Source organism: Euprymna scolopes, chromosome 14 (assembly GCF_053919585.1).
Source record: "Euprymna scolopes isolate OS-2025 chromosome 14, ASM5391958v1, whole genome shotgun sequence".
Taxonomy (NCBI): Eukaryota; Metazoa; Mollusca; class Cephalopoda; order Sepiida; family Sepiolidae; genus Euprymna; species Euprymna scolopes.
In genome coordinates, this window is record NC_136495.1 from 128,348,674 (window position 1) to 128,367,372 (window position 18,699).

At 32.0% G+C, this 18,699-nt stretch overlaps 1 protein-coding gene across 2 annotated transcripts in view; it reads right to left on the reverse strand.

Annotated features, from left to right (window-relative positions):
• The window catches only part of LOC145293264 (rhodopsin, GQ-coupled-like), a 132,183-nt gene that overhangs the window by 86,495 nt on the left and 26,989 nt on the right, over positions 1-18,699 (reverse strand). For both annotated transcript variants that reach the window (XM_080139860.1, XM_080139859.1), the window contains exon 3: positions 7,426-8,025. In XM_080139860.1, the coding sequence (XP_079995986.1) occupies positions 7,426-8,025 (600 nt within the window). The remainder of the gene's footprint in view (positions 1-7,425; positions 8,026-18,699) is intronic.

Here is an 18,699-nt window from a genome sequence, read left to right on the forward strand (position 1 = left end):
TGATTGTCAACATTCGTCGAGTATACGGACTCGCATCGAGGTGATGATTGCAGTTGAAGGCGACTACATAATCAAGTTACCTGATTTGATTGTTTCAATAAAAGTTTTTAAAGAAAGCAATAGTATTGTTTTCTTTAGGGCGAAAAAATTATTGTTCCATCTTGTATATTTATATAAATACGCCTAGATAACATGTCTAATGCTCTAAATATATCGAAGATAGACTCAGCATATACTAACATGAAACTTATCTAGTATGATAGCGGCCAAACACATAACGTGCATAGTCTGTATTCATTGAATGAATATATATATATATATATATATATATATATATATATATATATTGTTACCGTTTTATCTGCTTAGTTACATATGTTTCGGTCGGTTACCGAATTGTATCAACGATCCAGTAACTTCGTCAAACTTTAACAGAAATATTTATGATGATTGGAAAAGTGATAGCAAAAGAAGCAGGAAAAATGGGGGGGATTCAATTCTAATTCGACAAACTTTAAATTAGAATTAGCCCCCACCCTTCTGCTTCTTCTAATATCACTTTTTCAATCATAATAACCATTTCTGTTTAAATCTGACGAAGATACTGGATCGTTGATACGATTCGGTAACCGAAACATGTGTAATTAAGCAGATAAAACGGTAATAATAATAATAATAATAATAATAATAATAATAATAATAATAATAATAAAATATTATATATATATATATATATATATATATGTAAGACAACCCATAACACGCATATAAATAAATGCCCCACCAACAGATTTTCTTTGTGTGTGCTAAATAACAATATTATGTCGACTAAGATCTAATATTTGCTAATGACTTTTCCTCTGTGGAGATGAGCCTACACCGAAAATCCGTGGGTTAAGGAAAAAAATGTGAATTGAATTTTTTATTCAAATAATAACATTCTTGTTCTGAAAATTGATGTTTTTCTGAATGAAATTTAAACAAGGAAACTATATATATATATATATATATATATATATATATATATATATTATTCACAATACAAACGGGTATGCGTTTAATAGTAGCCTCAAGGATATTACTACATTATTTCGGAACTTTTAACATGTTCTCTAATTTATGAGCCTTAATTTTCAGTTTGCATTAAAATTATTAAAAAAAACAACAAAAAAACGAAAGAAAACAAATAAATAAATTAAATAAACATGAATATACATAAACGATCACACATATATGTATGTATATATATATATATGTGTATATATATGTGCATATATGTATGTACATATATATATATATATTTATATATAAAATAACAATAAAAAACACACTAACCTAGTTTTAAAACAGATCCTTTGTCCGATAAAATGCATGCCAAGTGGCTGATAGGAAGGGGCGCGGTGGATACTAGAAAGCTGATCGGCTAACTAAACATTTCAATAGAAGAGGAGCATATAAAAATGATAAACAACCATAAAATTCGCGCATAAGCCTGAAGAGTCCTAGAGTGGATGAAACGCCGAATATTCAGTGTAGCTTAATCGCCATATATATTTTATAAATTACTAACTATCTCTAACTACGTATTGGGCACTTTTGAAGTAAATACTTAAAGTTTACGCATAAATCTATACTTTCGTATATTGATTTTATGTGAGTAAATTAAGTAGTTATATATATATATACATATATATATATATATATATATATATATATATATATATATATATATATATATATATGCGTAAATACAGAACCAAAATATACCTATATGGTATTCAATTATTGATTATGATTAAATATAAAAATAGAAGAAATCGACTAAAAACATTATTTTTAACAACGTGAGCCGATACATGTGTGTGTATGTTTTTTTTTATTCACAGTACAAACGGGTGTGCGTTTAATAGTAGCCTCAAGGATATTGCTACATTATTTGGCATTATGAATAATTCTCTAAATCCCAGAGTTTTTCGGAACTTTGTACATATTCTCTAATTTATGAGTTTTAATTTTCAATTTGCATTAAAATTATTAAAAAAAACGAAAGAAAATGTTTTTGTGCTGAGTTTTCATTGAAAAATTATACATTTTTTTAAATCGATTCTGTTTAGCTTTAAAAGTTAAAAAGAAGTTACTAAAGATTGTTTTTTAATTTTTCATTATTTGTTTTATTTCATTTTCATCCATTTTATTCATAATGTGGTTGAAACATTTTTCACCTCCGTGTAATTTTCACGGGTTTAGCTATTCTTAATGATCCCTAAAGCATGTGTAGAACTTAGTTATTATAGCGTGAATTATAGTACAGCATTTCTGAGCTCGATCTCTCCTGTTGGAATAAAAAAATATAACTGAGACAAGGTATTAAAAAAATAATAGAAAATCTTAGTATAAAGAGTTTGGACCGAAATCCGATAAAAAGCCATCCATATATATCATAGCAGAACGACATGGCATTCACCCTAGACGAATTGCTGAATAGAAGGAAGTGTCCACAGCATATTATATTAACAAGCAATCCTCAGTCGCATGCATATCCTGGTCAGAGTCTTGCAGTGAGCTGTCGACGTCCGTCTACACACATCGCCTTGTATTCCCAAAGTGTTTCTCATTTGTACTGAACTGGGTAATCGTTGCTTAACTTCGGCAATCTAATGAGAATCGGTGTATAAAAGTGATTATCCGTATATATAGTATAGATCGACGAATATTTATTAAAAAGATCATATTTTATATATTACATAATCTGACTTTACATTTTAAATGTTGCCTTGATTTCGGAATACACCAGATAAAAACAAACAGATTACTTACAAATATTTATAAAAACCATGGCCTACTATAATAATACGACCGTATATGTCACATTGAGAGGCAATTTTCTAAGAGACCATTGAAACTAAGAGAAAGGGAGGTCACTCAGAAATTGTTTTCTAGTCAAACATTCAGATGTTGATGCTTAGATAATTAAATAATTATTTCAGGTTTTAATATTTGAAATAATGATTAAATTAATTCTACTTACATATTTTACTGTTACCCTGCCCAATGTAAAATATTTTGTTAATTAGATGTATTTTTCCCTATCATTTCTTTATAATACACAACAAAACAAAAACAAATTCATTTTGAGTTGTCTCCCCTGACCTTTCCAATAATTTTGTTGTTTATAAATATAAAAAAATTGCTTTGACTACAACAGGTTATTTGTTTTTTAAAGATTTTATTAGAGTATCTTTTTTTTAAGAATATCAAAATATTTACAAAGCACATGAATATAAAGATTGGAAAGGAAGTACATTGTTTTTCACTCTGTTACAAAATCATTCACTGCTATCTTTCTTACAAGAGGAATTTTAAAGTATCTTTACAAAGCACAAGAAATTCAATAAAAATTGTAAATAAAGGTAAATGTTCAGCAGTAAATTTCACTTTTATTTTGATCGTTGCCGCTTTTTAAAATTTTTTTAATGAATCTTTTCTAATTTCATCTGAAGAAAGTTTTTGCTATATATATATTTATAACAATTTTTTCTTGCAAATTTATGTACTTTTTCAATGTGTTTCTCAAATGTAAATACATACTTTGGCAAAGAAGTTTTGAAAATTATTTCTGCAGACTTCCTAGTTGTAGACTGATCATGTTTTTCAATAAATTGAGAAGAAAAATCCAAAATTGCAAAGCAAGAACAAATAAATTCAGCAATCTGACTGGATGAAATTGTCAAACCTCATCGAGATAATAAATTAAGATAATGATTCTCAGTGATCTCCGTATCATTGCCAACCATAAAAGTAGAACAAATATCACAGTTAAAGCGCTTCAAAAGTTTTTTTTACAACATAATCAGCAATTGAATATGCTACTTCTTTGCTGTCAGGTGATAAACATAGTTCATTTATTTCTGACTCATGTTTGGACAAAATATCCACAAGATGATTATTATTTTCATTCTTTGACAATGGATTGAGGTGTTTTCCTGCCAAATGTTAATATTTTCTTTTTAAAGTGATGTACAGATTAAAATCTTTTCACTGCTAAAAATCTCATGAAAACCCACTAAAAATCTTCCACGGCTCATTTGACGATACTGTGAAAATCGCTTTTCAAGGGGATCACCTTGAAATCTATGAGTGAGAATATATTCATACGCATCATTCAGCAGCTCTTTCATAAGCATTGCTTGTGGTCTTAAAGTTGTGACAAATGCTTTGCTAGTCTGTGCAGTGAGGCAAAAGTCAGACATTTTTGACCAAGACTCGACCCAGTTAGAAAATGTTTGGTAAAAGTTGATTTTATCATCACTTGCAGTAACAGCATTATTAAAAAAATTAGGGGTAAATATTTGATAAGAATTGGCTATGGTCCACCAGCACCCTATCAATTTAAGAAAATTTGCAATGTCGGTCCGTTCTGGAAAGTAGCTTTTACAAGCAGCAATTGTTGTCTCGTGGAATACAGCAATAGCCAAATTGGCACTTTGCTTATTGTCACCGGGATGTAATGCCTTGAAAGTTAGTTTTGGTGCTGTTCGTAATGTAGCGTTAAAAACCCTGTCCTTGTCATATATTTTATGTATATCAGACCAAGAAAAAACTCCTGACTGAACTGAAGGTCCAAAATATTGAAATCGAAAGAATGAAACACAAACTTGCTTTTGTTTAGTAAACTGTTTCGAATATTCTTCAAGAAATGAACAGTGTCAAAAAAGAAAAAAAAATATTTGGAGAATCTGGATAAGTGATAAAATGTTTTTTTATCTCCTTCAAATTTGTTCAATAAAATTTTAAAGGCATTTCCATTTGCAGAATGGTTGTCTGCAACCACAGCCCTTATATTAAATCCTGCATTTAAAAGCTGTACAATGCATGCAATTATCTCCTGAGAGAGCCAGTCACCAGTAACAGTCACTACAGGACAGACTTTAATTGCAGTTGGCGCTGTCTCCTTCAACCCTGAAATCATAAATATCATGATACCTTTATATAAGTTGCCAGTTTCAGCAGCACCAACATACTTCTCACCATGAAACTGAGTTCACTTTTGAAAGTACATTTCATCCAACATCAAGATACAATCCTGAGAAAGTTTACCTTTTCCCAAGAGAGATTTTGCAGCAGTTATAGATTCTACATCACCTTTTTGTATTTTTTTCTAATGAAGAAAATGAAGGAAATGGTAATTGCTCAACCAGTAGTTTATAGGCTTGAGGAGAAGTATAGCGCAACAATAAAGAGAATCTGATTAGTTCAACAGAAAATGAAGGGCGACCCTTAGGTTTAAAATGTTGAAATTTGTATAGTTCTTTTAGAATGGAATTTGGAGGTTCTGCTACAATGTTTTGAATATAAGAGGGGAAATTTTCCAACACGTTATACTTTGTAAGTTTTGCATTGTGACCCTTCACAAACCAATGTGGTAATGGTATTGGATTTCCATAATACTGAAGATGAACGTGTAAATTGTTGTCAATCCTAATGCACTATTTTAGTAATGGAAAATTTGTCTCAAAATCTATCCAGAAAATCCATACATATTTTCATTTTTTTAAAACTGAAACCAGTGGGGCAACACTTTATTTCTTCCAAATTTTCGAAACTAATAATAATATATGCTGAAAGAAAATTTGGTAGTTAACCATCTTGGTAATTTCGATCATTTGGGACTTTTCTTATTGTGTTTGATGTAGGTAGAAGAGATGGCTTAATATTCACTAACGGTGAATGAATTGTTGGTATTGGATGTAGGGACCAATTTAACTTATTTCTTTTCCCTTTTAAAATAATTTTTTCCTCAAAATGTTTTATACATAAAACTGAATTTTTTGTTGCAATCCAATCAGCACGATTTACAAATTTTTCCATTTTTCAAACAGGTCGGGGTTGCCACGTGGAAAATGAAAAGCTGATAGATTTTCGTGGTTTTTATAACCAGTTTTCCAGCCAAATGCAACGCATTTGTTCACCATTTTGTTAAGCAAATTATAACAAAACTTAAACAATATTTTGAAAAAAAATGATATATTTTTTTACAATATTTAAAACGGGTAGAAAAAATTCAACAAGTAGAGATCGCAAAAATAGTTGTAAGCATAAAGATCGCTTACGTATTTGAAAAAAATCAAGGGAGGTTACTCTATTGTACTTTTGTTCTGTAAATTAACATGAATAAAAGTGGTGAAAAACATTTTATATGGATAAAAACATATATTTTAAGAATAAAATAATATCAAAATATTTAAATAAAAGTTTATTATTCACTATTTCAAGAGTTAATATAAACTACTTTTGAGTTACTTCTCTTTGAAATTTTCAACGTTGTATGCGGCTCGCGCTTACCACAGTTTTCCACAATAAAAACAATGGCCTCTTAGAAACGTGGCCTCTCATGTAACATACGGGGCCGTATGTATAGTAGGCCATGATAAAAACATTCTCATTTTTATACTGAAAACCCTTATAAACTATAAGTTTTTAAGTCAGCTTTTCTAAACATTAGTCTCATAATAAAGGGTGGTTAATAATGGCATATGTGTGTATTTATTTGTAGCTTCGAGGATATTACTCATCATTTGAAATGTATTATGAATTTTATAAACACGTCGTTTTAACCTGCTACGTTTCGCATTGGTTTTTCTTCGTTCCTTTAGCTGCTGCTGGTTTATTATTGACGTCTATTGCTACTGTTTCTGTTATTTCTATGTAACGAATATAAATATAGTTGTATTATTTAACTGGAATTTATTATAGAGATTCAACGTCCGTACGCACTGCACCACAGTTCCAGGTGAGAATTGTCTGAAGGTAGTGGTTTCAATCCTAACCAAAGCTGGCCAGAGGCTTACTTGGCCAAAACGTTGTGAGACGACAACGACTATGGATGGCAGTAATTACTGAGAATGCAGAGATTCGGAGTTCCTATCCCGTCGCGGTTACTATCTGACGAAGTCCAGAGGAATAGCTGGCTGAAATGACGTGAAACAAGAACTAACCAAGATGAGGAAAATAATCGACAATAAATAAATTAATAAGGATAGTTGTTTTAGCGTTATTTATTTTAATGGATATATTATTTGTATATCTATAATCACATTAATTTATTTTAGTACGAATTAGACTAGGACTAGTGTTCCGGAGAGTTAGATTACAATTATATTTTATGCGTGCCATCTTTTAGAATAAATATCTTTTTTTTCTTTGTTATGAAGAAATGTTTGTAGAGACTGTCTCATAAAAGATAATTTAAATACACACAAAAATATTACATTACAAAATATGACATAGCCTATGTATTAAATGCAATACTTACCATTGACGATACTATTCAGAAGAGAACAATACAAAAATAACTTTCTTTTAACATAAACGGTTAAAAACACAAGAGCTTTATTCTTGTCGTATCCTGTATACAAAAATACGCACCTTAAACAGAGGACCTCCTTAATTTTCCTCAGGAATAGCGGATTGCTGATGGCGTATAAAAATGGGTTCATACATGTCACACATTTGGCTGCAATACCTGGGATTCCAGTAGCTAATCGGGATATCAATGTCACATCGCCAAACTGGGCGATGAGAGACATGATTGCATAGGGAGCCCAGGCCGCACAAAATAGCACAATAGCAATGGCTAAAGCTCGGGCCGTTTTCAGTTCAACATTCAACTTCTTGCCTCTTGTGACACGTGGATTGGTGCCCAACATTTGCAGTACATTTTTCATGTCCTTCCTATGTTTGTACATGGCGCGGATGATGTTTATGTAGCAGACGGTTATGATGGAAATTGGTATGAAAAAAGCGAAGAGTATGAGACAGATGACATAAGAGGTGTTGCGTAGAGAGCGGGTTAAGTAGTCGAATGTACAAGACGATCCGAATCCTTCTAACATGAAAGCGCCCCAGCCGAAAAGTGGGCATGTGGCCCAGAAGATGGCATACACCCAGGCAATGATTAAGAACCAGACGGCCGTTTTCTTCCGTGAACGTCGGTAATTTACCCAGCATTTTACAATGACTACATATCTGAAAAGAAAAGAAAAAGAAATGCGTGTGTCAACTAAACATTATAATAATGCGTGGCGGTAGTCGCTGTCGGGGAACTGTAGTTTAAACGTGCCATGTTTGAGTTCTTTCCTCATTTCCCCAGCTAAACCCAAATTTTAAGATAATCTTGATTATAATGAAACTAATCTAGTATTTCCAACACTTCAAACTAACACTGGATGTTCTGATATGCTGGCAGTGTATCCAGTCGCTTTCGATTTTTTCACTACTGAATTTCAATGCAGTATCTAGTTTCGAGTCATGAACATATGAGCTTGGGATTATGCAACCCTTGTTTCTATGTAAGCTTATCTCATTAAATATTGAATCATTGTCTTCTAAGACATTTCGAAAAATTTAAGAACCAACAAATTATTTATCTCATTTTGTTTATAATTTTTTAATCTACAGACATTAGTGTTTCATGCTTACGCAATCATCATTATAGGACCTGATAATACATGACAGTCGAAAGATTCGTAATTACTCATTAAGTCATACTTGACTACGCAATCTGATATGCAATGCCTACAATTTTCACAGAAAAGGAACGAAAAGTATGTTTTTGTTTGATGACAAGTCAAGCGAACAAATACCTGACGCTAGTCAGACGAAGTGATTAATATACAGTATATATATATATATATATATATTAATATATATATATATATATATATAATCACTTCATTTACTCACATAAAATTAATATACGAAAGTATAGATTTATGCGTAAACTTTAAGTATTTACTTCAAAAGTGCTCAATACGTAGGTAGAGCTAGTTAGTAAATTATAAAATATATATGGCGATTAAGCTACACTGAATATTCGGCGTTTCATCCACTCTAGGGTTCCTCAGGCTTATGCGCAATGTCGCACCTCTGTGCATGTTTTACAAGTACTTTAATAGAATGAGCTCTGATTGCCTAGTAGCACATGTGTCCCCTCAACGTACACCATCCTGATCAACCCGACTAGCAACAAAATCTCGACCTGTTCCGGTTCCTAGATATCAGAAGATTCTTACTCAAATAATTTCCTCCGTTGGACTGCTAGATATTGGAAGTATCACTGTTTCCCGCTTCTATGACTCTATTATATTCAAACGTTTAAATGCAATCAATTCCCGTCTATTTTCTGTAATGTATGATCCCAAGTTCTAAGTTACTATATGCCTTGTTTCATTAAATTAACTTGAACTCTAGCAAACTAGAAACTTGAACCTATTTTTTTTTTTACCTATTTTTATAATTTGTTAACACAAAAAAGCTATATTCCATTAATATGTAATGGAGTTACTGGGAATTAGGTGAGTAATGCAGTGAGATGTTTGTTCACATTACATTTAAGTTTCTGTGTGTTGGTACAGTCAGTAAAAATAGAGAAAGAGAAGAATCTTTAAGGCAAACAGATTGGAGACAGAAACTATTGGAGTATGGCACCTGGGAATCTTTACAGTGAAGACGTATGACTTTGTTGTTTGTCGAGGTATTAACCTTGAGGATGCATACGTGAAAAAATTTCGTTCGAGAACATTGCACAAAAGTAATTATACAGCAAGAAATAGTATGGAGCATTATAGCGATTGAACATGGGCTTGAACTTGGTAGACAATGTAGGACATATCAAGTAAGATTGTCTTGCACAGAATCGAAGAAGGAGAGTCTGATGGTTGGTGCACTAGTCTTAATATAGAAGAAATATTCCATGCATAGTACAGAGGTAACTTCGGTAAAAGAACGCGCATAAAACATTAAGATACTAATGAGTCTGTATTACTTAAATTACGACATACTTTGATTGGATAAACAGTTTTTTTATTAACCAATTTTCAACCCAAACAAGGCAAGTGCCACTTTTAAGTAGGGGTACGGGGCTACTATCTGGGACGTAATTTGCAGGGCATTATGAAGGGAGATGAGTAGCAAGATTTTTGTTCACATTACACTTGAACTTCTGCATATCAGTACAGCCGGGAAAGCAGAAACCCGGAAAGGAGTTCTAAAGACTTGCAGTTCTGGGTGGGGGGAACTATTGGAGTAAAAGGCTTTCTTAGACGTAGGGATATTTAATGTAAAGGAGTGGGACTTAGTTGCTTGTCAGGTTTGTCGGTGGTAGCCACGTCAAGACAAGACAAATGTTTGTAGTTCGTCAGAGCATTCACTATTAAAGTATCTGTAGAACAGGCAGAGGGATGCAACATTTCGTTAATGGGAAAGAGGCTGAAGCCTAGATGACAGATCAGGACCTATCAGGTTGGCGACTCCCTTTTGAACCCTGTCCAGGAGTGAGAAACAAGCAGCAGATGCACCAGCCCAAATGTGACAACAGTACTCCATACATGGGCGAATGGTGGCCTAAAAGGGGTACAGGATACTTTAAGGCGTAAGGAATTTTCTAGCACGGTAGAGAGAGTTCACCTTCTTTGCAGCAGCCTTGGCAATGCTCTCAATGTATCTATTCCAGTTCATATTCCCTGTAAACGTTAGGCCGAGGAGTTTAAAAGAAGTACTTCGCCATTGCTGTTGGTGGTAGAGAAGGTTTCTTGTAGTTCTTGAAAGAAATAAGCTTAATCTTGGCAGCATTGAATGTGACCATTTATTTTTGTCCCCATTCCACTACAGATTGGAGGTCATCCTTAAGTGTTTCTGCCATTTCCTTAGATATGTATTCATTTGTTTTCCCTTATGCCTGTTATAGAGAGTGGTGTCATTGGTAAATATACCCATCTCCAAAACAATTTCATCAGACAGGTCATTTATGAATATCAGGAATAATAAATGTCAAAGTATAGACCCCTGAGGTATTCCCGCATTTATATCATATTGTTTAGATGTACGACCGTCGAGGACAACTTGGATTTTTCTCTTAAGAAGGATATACTTATATTATGTATTCTTCCAGTGATACTATATGATCTAATTTGTAGTCGTGTTTTAAAAAATATTAATACTTAAAGTCAACTTATGCTGAAACATAATGCCGCTTGCGAATTGGTAGATAAAACATAAACAAGAATATAAATATATTACATGCATATTTTATGCATACCGTTTATAAAGTGTGAGAAACCGAAACGAAACTGTCAGCTATTTTTTGTATGCTATACACATTTTATTTCTTATAATTGTCAACTTTTATTAGTACACCCGGAAGAGAACCGTTTTTATCTTTTATACCAATGAATACCTCGATGAGAATGTATATGAAATGGGAAGATAATCAGCTAGAAGATGATAGGAAAAAAGAGATGTCGATAAGGGAATAGATTAAGTAGTGGAAAGTAAGTGACGACCCAAACCTTTCTTGAAAAACTTTACATAACATACGAGCTACCTTCCATTAGTGTCCAGACTATTTTGTACAGGGATTTATGTTATTGCTATATATCTTATAAGATTACTAACCAATTTTCATGATTTTATGTTCAAATAAATAGCTATAGCAGGAAATGGAATACACCCTACGTGATTGTCACAGTTGGTGAATTTCAAAAATACAATCTGACATGAGGACACTTAAGAAGAACGATATGCAATAAAATTCTGTTTTAAACTTGGAAAATGCTATAGGAACGTACGGAATGATTCATACTGTTTTTGCACAATATTGCATGAATAGAGTATCAGTTTTTTGTAGCATAACAAATTAAAGGAAGGAAGAGGGCCTGTGAGGGATGATGAGAGATGCGGAAGAAGTAAGAAAGTCAGAACACCAGAATTGATTGGCCAAATAAAGAATTTTATGAATAAGGACCGTCGTGAATGTATAGTTTGATATCAGTGCGGGGAATATACATGTATTTATTCACGAGGAACAAAGATGTGACAGATTTGCTCGAATTTGTTTCAAGAGTGCACAGAGAAGATCAAACTATTTGACCAAGATGAACATCAAGACACTTCATCACTCCCTCTATAGTTCAGACATTGATTCCTATGACTTTAAGTTATGCTCTAAGCTCAAGAAAAACGTCAGAAAATGTTATAAACAATTAAGATATGAAAGAGGCGGTAACAAGGCCCCTACACACGCTCGCACAGGCTCACTTCCATAGCGCTTTCCAGATGTTGTTGGAACCGTACAACAAGTGCATTGCTGCCTGAAGAGATTACTTCGAAAGGGCAAGAGTTTCATTTGTCTATTATAAAAAAGTACCCATGCGAAAACAGTCTGGAAACTTATTGAATGCACCTCGTAAATTTCCAACAACCGTTTCTTAAAACAGCGATTTTCCCCCTTTGTCGTTCATTAGATGTGTTGTGTAACGTAAAAAAAGAGGGGAAACTGAAAAGACGACCGGGAATATTTACACTAGAGATAATGCTAATATTTACGCCAGATATTTGCCTCGCTTGAATATATACTAAATTACCCTTTTATGTATGAACATAAAACGCATTAGATTACTTACTGAGCTTGGCTTCAATTGTTTTAATCTGGAAAAGGTGAGTTATAAAAACCAGTTAAATATTAAACAAAAACAATATTCAAACTTAGCCTCTTCTTTGTTTTGTATATATATATATATATATATATATATATATATATATATATATATATATATATATATATCATGATTCTCTAAGAGGTACAAAATTTATATAACGCAGTCATGAAAAGAAGACTTACATTTATGATAAAAAAACGTTTAAAATAAAATTAACGGGGTTAAGAGAAGAGAAGAAAGAATGGGGAGTCAGCTGACCGGTTTCGCCATCGCTTTCTCCAACCTGTATCGAGGGATTTATTTTAGGGGAGAAGAACGAGTGGGAATCGAAAATATGTACAAATAAAATCCCGTTGCGTTACATTATATATGGGGAAAAAATAGAAGAAACCTGGGGGTAAAGCAATTAAAATAAAGCAACGTTATATTACTCGAAAATACTAGAGACTAATTACCCTTAAACCCAAGAGGCATTCCTTCTGCTTACAGAGAGAAGGCTTTCTCAATCGAACGTGAGCAGTCTCAAAAACCTTTAAATGGAATAATGAGTGAGCGCGACTCAAGATTGAAAATGAGTTCGTGCTGAAGTTCTCTGCGCATGACGGTGTTTTTTATAAGATGGTCAGTGATTGAAGACTCGTATGTGTTGGCAAGTACGTCTGTTGTTTGGTGTGTCCCGTATCTGATTTTTATATAATTGTTGTTGGCCTCTTTCATCTAATCTTAATGTTCTTCGATCCACGTAGTTGGCACTGAAACTACATTCAAAATTGTAAATTACATTATTATTATGATGGGGGGGGGTGTAGAACATCTTTTTGAGTGGATAACGTTAATGTTCTCGTAAAAAACACAACACGCATATTTGAAGCAAAATAACAATTTTGCACTATTGGGCTGATTTGCTTTGCGAATTTCTAACTTACTGTCCCCTGCCCCGATAAATGCAAATATACTGGACATTTATTAACAGTTTGGATTTTAGTTATAGAGGACTCCGCTATTTTCCTTTGCATAACTAACCTAACCACATCCAGAGGGTACCTATTTTTGAATATGGTATCAGTAATTATTTAAAATTCCTTATCCAATTTTGATTTTAGGCAGATCATAAGGGCACGACGTGTTAGGGTCCAAATTAAATTTATCTTACCTTTTCGGGGACAAAATGAATCCCAGCGTGTATACAGTCCTGTGAATGTAGGTTTACCGTATATTGATGAAAGCTATGGATGAGTTTTTATTTTTTTTTAATTTTATTATATCCAATAGTTTTTAAAAAATAGAGGGATATATTTATATGTTTAAACATTTTTTTATTATTAATAGTTTATTATATTGAATACTATAGACTATAATAAAATGTGGAGGACAATAATTTAAAAGTTTCTATTGGTATAGAATAAGTCAATTTTATAGACTGGACCTTTTTGCTGGTGCAGTGATAAACTTTCCCAAATGCAATTGTGATGTCAGTTTCACCTACTACTTTAATTAGATTTTTCAATTATCAGTGTTTACATACTTCTCAGACGCATTCCAACACACACACACACACACACACACACACACACACACGCGCGCGCGCGCACACACACACGCGCGCGCGCACACACACAAACACTTGAAGCGAACATACGTACGTAAAAGCATTCCCAGACACATCAAGTACATTCGTGTGAAATTTCACAAATATTACCCCAGCTGTTTCCGAGCCCATAGGAAACGAATTTTAACACACAGCCAAAGGTTCTTGGTAGTTTATTACATTTCAAAGAGGACATTATTACAATATTGTTTCCTTTACAAGAACAGACCAACAAAAGTAAGTTTTTCTTGCACGTTTAGTGGCTTACTTATACGATGAATTCCATAAAAGCACATACAAATTTATTATAAGCATAGGAAAAAATATTATTTGAAATGATTATTTTAAATAATCGATATGCACCTCGTTATAGTGCGATGACGTTCATAGTATATATATATATATATATATATATATATATGTATATATATATACATATATATACATATATATACATATATATATAGTAATTTATAAAATATATATGGCGATTAAGCTACACTGAATATTCCGCGTTTCATCCACTCTAGGACTCTTCAGGCTTATGCGCGAATTCTGTGGTTGTTTATCGTTTTTATATGCTCCTCTTCTATTGAGATTTTAGTTAGCCAATCAGCTTTCTAGTATCCACCGCGCCCTTCCTATCAGCCAATGAGCATGCATTTATCCGACAAAGGCTTATTTGGCCTCTGGTTGACCTGTTCCTTTGTGCGTGCTCTATTTAGTTTCTTGATCTGTTTTAAAACTAGGTTAGCGCTTTTTTATGTTAGTTTATATATAAATATATATATGTGTGTACATACATATATGCACATATATACATATATATATATATACATACATATATGTGTGATCGTTTATGTATATTCATGTTTATCTATTTTATTTATTTGTTTATTTTATATTGTTTTTGTTAGTTTTAAAACTATTTATATATATATATATATATATATATATATATATATATATATATATACTATAAAAATCATCTCCATAAGTAGAAAAAAGGTTTTACAAGTATATATTCGTAAATATTTTATTTAGCTAAATGTCCTTTGCATCTATGTACAAATCGACGCATTTCTGCATTTTCAGTACAATAGTTATATTGCTTTTAGTTCTTTATATCAATTCTATAAACTTTAACACAACGATATATATATATATAACTATGTAATTTATATATATATATATATATATATATATATATATATATATATATATATATATAAATTACAATAAGTTTACCAAGGTAATCAAAATGGTAAACTTAAAATATATTATAAATATTAAAGAGTTAATATTTACATGTAAAGTAATCTCAACCAGATGTAAAAGCTCAATAAAACCGAAAAGGAAATAGAGCTTATAATATGAATAAATGATTAATAAAACATGTTAAAAGACATCTTGAAAAAGAGTTAAAACATATTTAATTAAAAAAAAAAGAAAGAAATCACAAGATAAGTGGATAGTCCTTAGTCCTGCAATTTGCTAATTCCTGCCCTCTGATGAGAAGGAGAGAAGAAAATGAGAAGAAAAATAATAAAAAGATTTCACATGATCATTTTTCTTTTACCTCCTATTCCCCTTACCTCACCCTTTTTTTTAACCAAGTAATATCTGTGACTTACTTGTAGTTTCATTAAATACTTTTATATGCAAAATCCGATCCTGCATTTTGCTAATTCCTGCACTCTGATCAGAACGAGAGTATTTCTTCGAAACTCTGCGGATTAAGGACTATCCACTTATCTTGTGCTTTCTATTTTTTTTAAAATTAAATATGTTTTAAACTCTTTTTCAAGATGTCTTTTAACATGTTTTATTAACCATTTGTTCATATATATATATATATATATATATATATATATATATATATTCATTCGCTTTTTGTGTTTTTTTCCTCTCAATATATCTTATTGAACACGACAGAGTTATTCCTTTTCCGATCTTTCTGGAAATCTTTTCGAATTGCCGAGCGCTCTTTTTAATTTCGACATGCATATATATAGAATGGCGCCGAAAATCGTTATTTGGCCATATCTTTCTCTAGCGCTTTCTATCGGTGCATCCGATTATCGTCAAGAGCAATTGTTTTTGGTTTCTTTTCCTTTTCTTTTCCTTTGAGACTTGGTGTAATTATAATTACAACACGGCCGAAATTAAAAAGACCGCTCGGCAACTCGAAAAGATTTGAAGGAAGATCGGAAAAAGGAATAACTCTGTCGTGTTCAATCAGACATGTCTAAATAATGACTTGCTGCCAAACTATATATATATATATATATATATATATATATATATATATATATATATATATATATATATATATATATATATATATATATATATATATAGTAATTTATAAAATATATATGGCGATTAAGCTACACTGAATATTCCGCGTTTCATCCACTCTAGGACACGTCAGGCTTATGCGGCATAAGCCTGACGAGTCCTAGAGTGGATGAAACGCGGAATATTCAGTGTAGCTTAATCGTCATATATATTTTATAAATTACTAACTAGCTCTACCTACGTATTGATCACTTTTGAAGTGAATACTTAAAGTTTACACATAAATCTATACTTTCGTATGTATATATATATATATATATATATATATATATATATATTTATATATATATATATATATGTATAGTGAATTCTTTCTCCAGAAAAAATGCTGTGTGTCCCAACATGTAGCAAAGTCTTGAAATTAATCGATTTAGCTTGCAATAAATCATTACGGAAGGTGTTTTGAAGTGTGACAAATGTCGCTCTTTTCACCGTCAAAGAATTAACACTTGCTTCGTAAAATAAAAAAGAACAAAACCAAACAAAGGAGAAATACAAAAATATCACTTTCCTTATTTAGAGGGACGGAAAGTTCACACTCGTATGTAACTGAGTTATAATCACCGCAACGATAAATATTCAATGAGGTAACGGTACTCTTCATACACTAGACGTGTAGATGATGAAGATGTTGCTGCTGTTGATGATAATGCTGATGATGATGATGATGATGGCAATAATAATAATAATAATAATAATAATAATAATAATAATAATAATAATAATCATATTGAATTGATCCAAAGATGCTATTCCTTGCAGACGAGGCTTACCCGGTATTACTTAGAAGACACTATGGGCAACTTCAAGATAATTCCAATAGTATCCGGTCCTGATTTTCAAGATTGAATCTTCCTCTGAACAATGCAACAATACACCTATATGCTCTCTGCCTTATGTTCCCCTTACAATTACGTTTCTACCTACAATATTCGATATTGTAGCTGATTAAAATCATCTTGCTCCAGTTGTGAACAACTTCAAACTAGCAAATCCGTGTATTGAGATGACGATCAAAGCTACAGGGTTGTCTATTTGATTCGTAGATTATATAACACTTACATAATTTTCTTGTTTGCTATATTTTTTGAAAGAGAATTAAACTTGTGCCGAGCCGCAATAGAAGATTTTTCAATTTATTCCGAAAAAATTACGTTGCCTGAGTATCATATGCAATTAATACGGCTGCCAATAAGAATTTAAGATTTGATCCAGTTCAAATTGCACAACACAATAATTAGCAGATTATGAAATATACTTAAAAATAATCAATTATATACTTGCGTAAACAGTAATCATTATAGAAAGCTGACACTTTCTCTTCACGTCTACACACTAGAATCGAAAAAATATGAATATAAATAATATGCTTATTTAAAAATATATTGCTCCCAAAAATAAATGTCTTCATTAAGTACATTTACTTATACAGGATACTGAGATTTGAGAAAATCGATGTGATTGGTTTTCGGCCAGAAATTTGGCTTTTAAAGTGTCAAAGTTCAACGATTTGACCTTTGAGAATTTTACCAAACTTCTCCGACAATTTTGGGTCTAAGAACTTGAAATTTTAGATATAGGTTCCTTGGACATGGATCTCACTTAATAACTGTATTTGAGCGAAAAAACAATAAATTTTAAGGGGGCAAAATAGGGATCAAAGTTAAAAAAAATTACTGTTTTTTTTCTTTTTTTTTTTGCTCAGCATACACCTCCAAACACCCGGGCAACGCCGGCCAACCATGCTAGTATAATGATATAGATCTAAAGGAGGGGAAAAGCTTTCGTAATAATAGTGTGGAAATAACAGAGGATAATTAAATTTGCTGAATAGACATAAAGAATTAATGAGAAGTAGTGAAAAAGGAAAGATTTTTCATTGCAAAAATGTTAACCAGACAATGTTAAAGAATGCGACAAGTAGAGTGTAACACATATCAGAGACATTTTGAAGGCAGGATCTGTAATTATTGATGACAGAATTCAACAATTTTACGACAACAAGTTATTCAAAATAAACCAGTCAAGGTTCTTTAGAAATCTGGAAGGAAGTGAAATCAAAACAGTGGCTCCAAACCCTCAATAAGCTACAAACTTTGATCAAGTAAATGATCAAAGGAAACTTACCATATGGTTGATGCTGATTGGGTCGTTAGAGTAAGTTTAAAGCTGGAAGGCCATAAACAAGAGGATATCCACATTTCTTTTGAAGATTTGAGAAAAACAAATGAAATTCATGCCTTGAAATGACCCGGA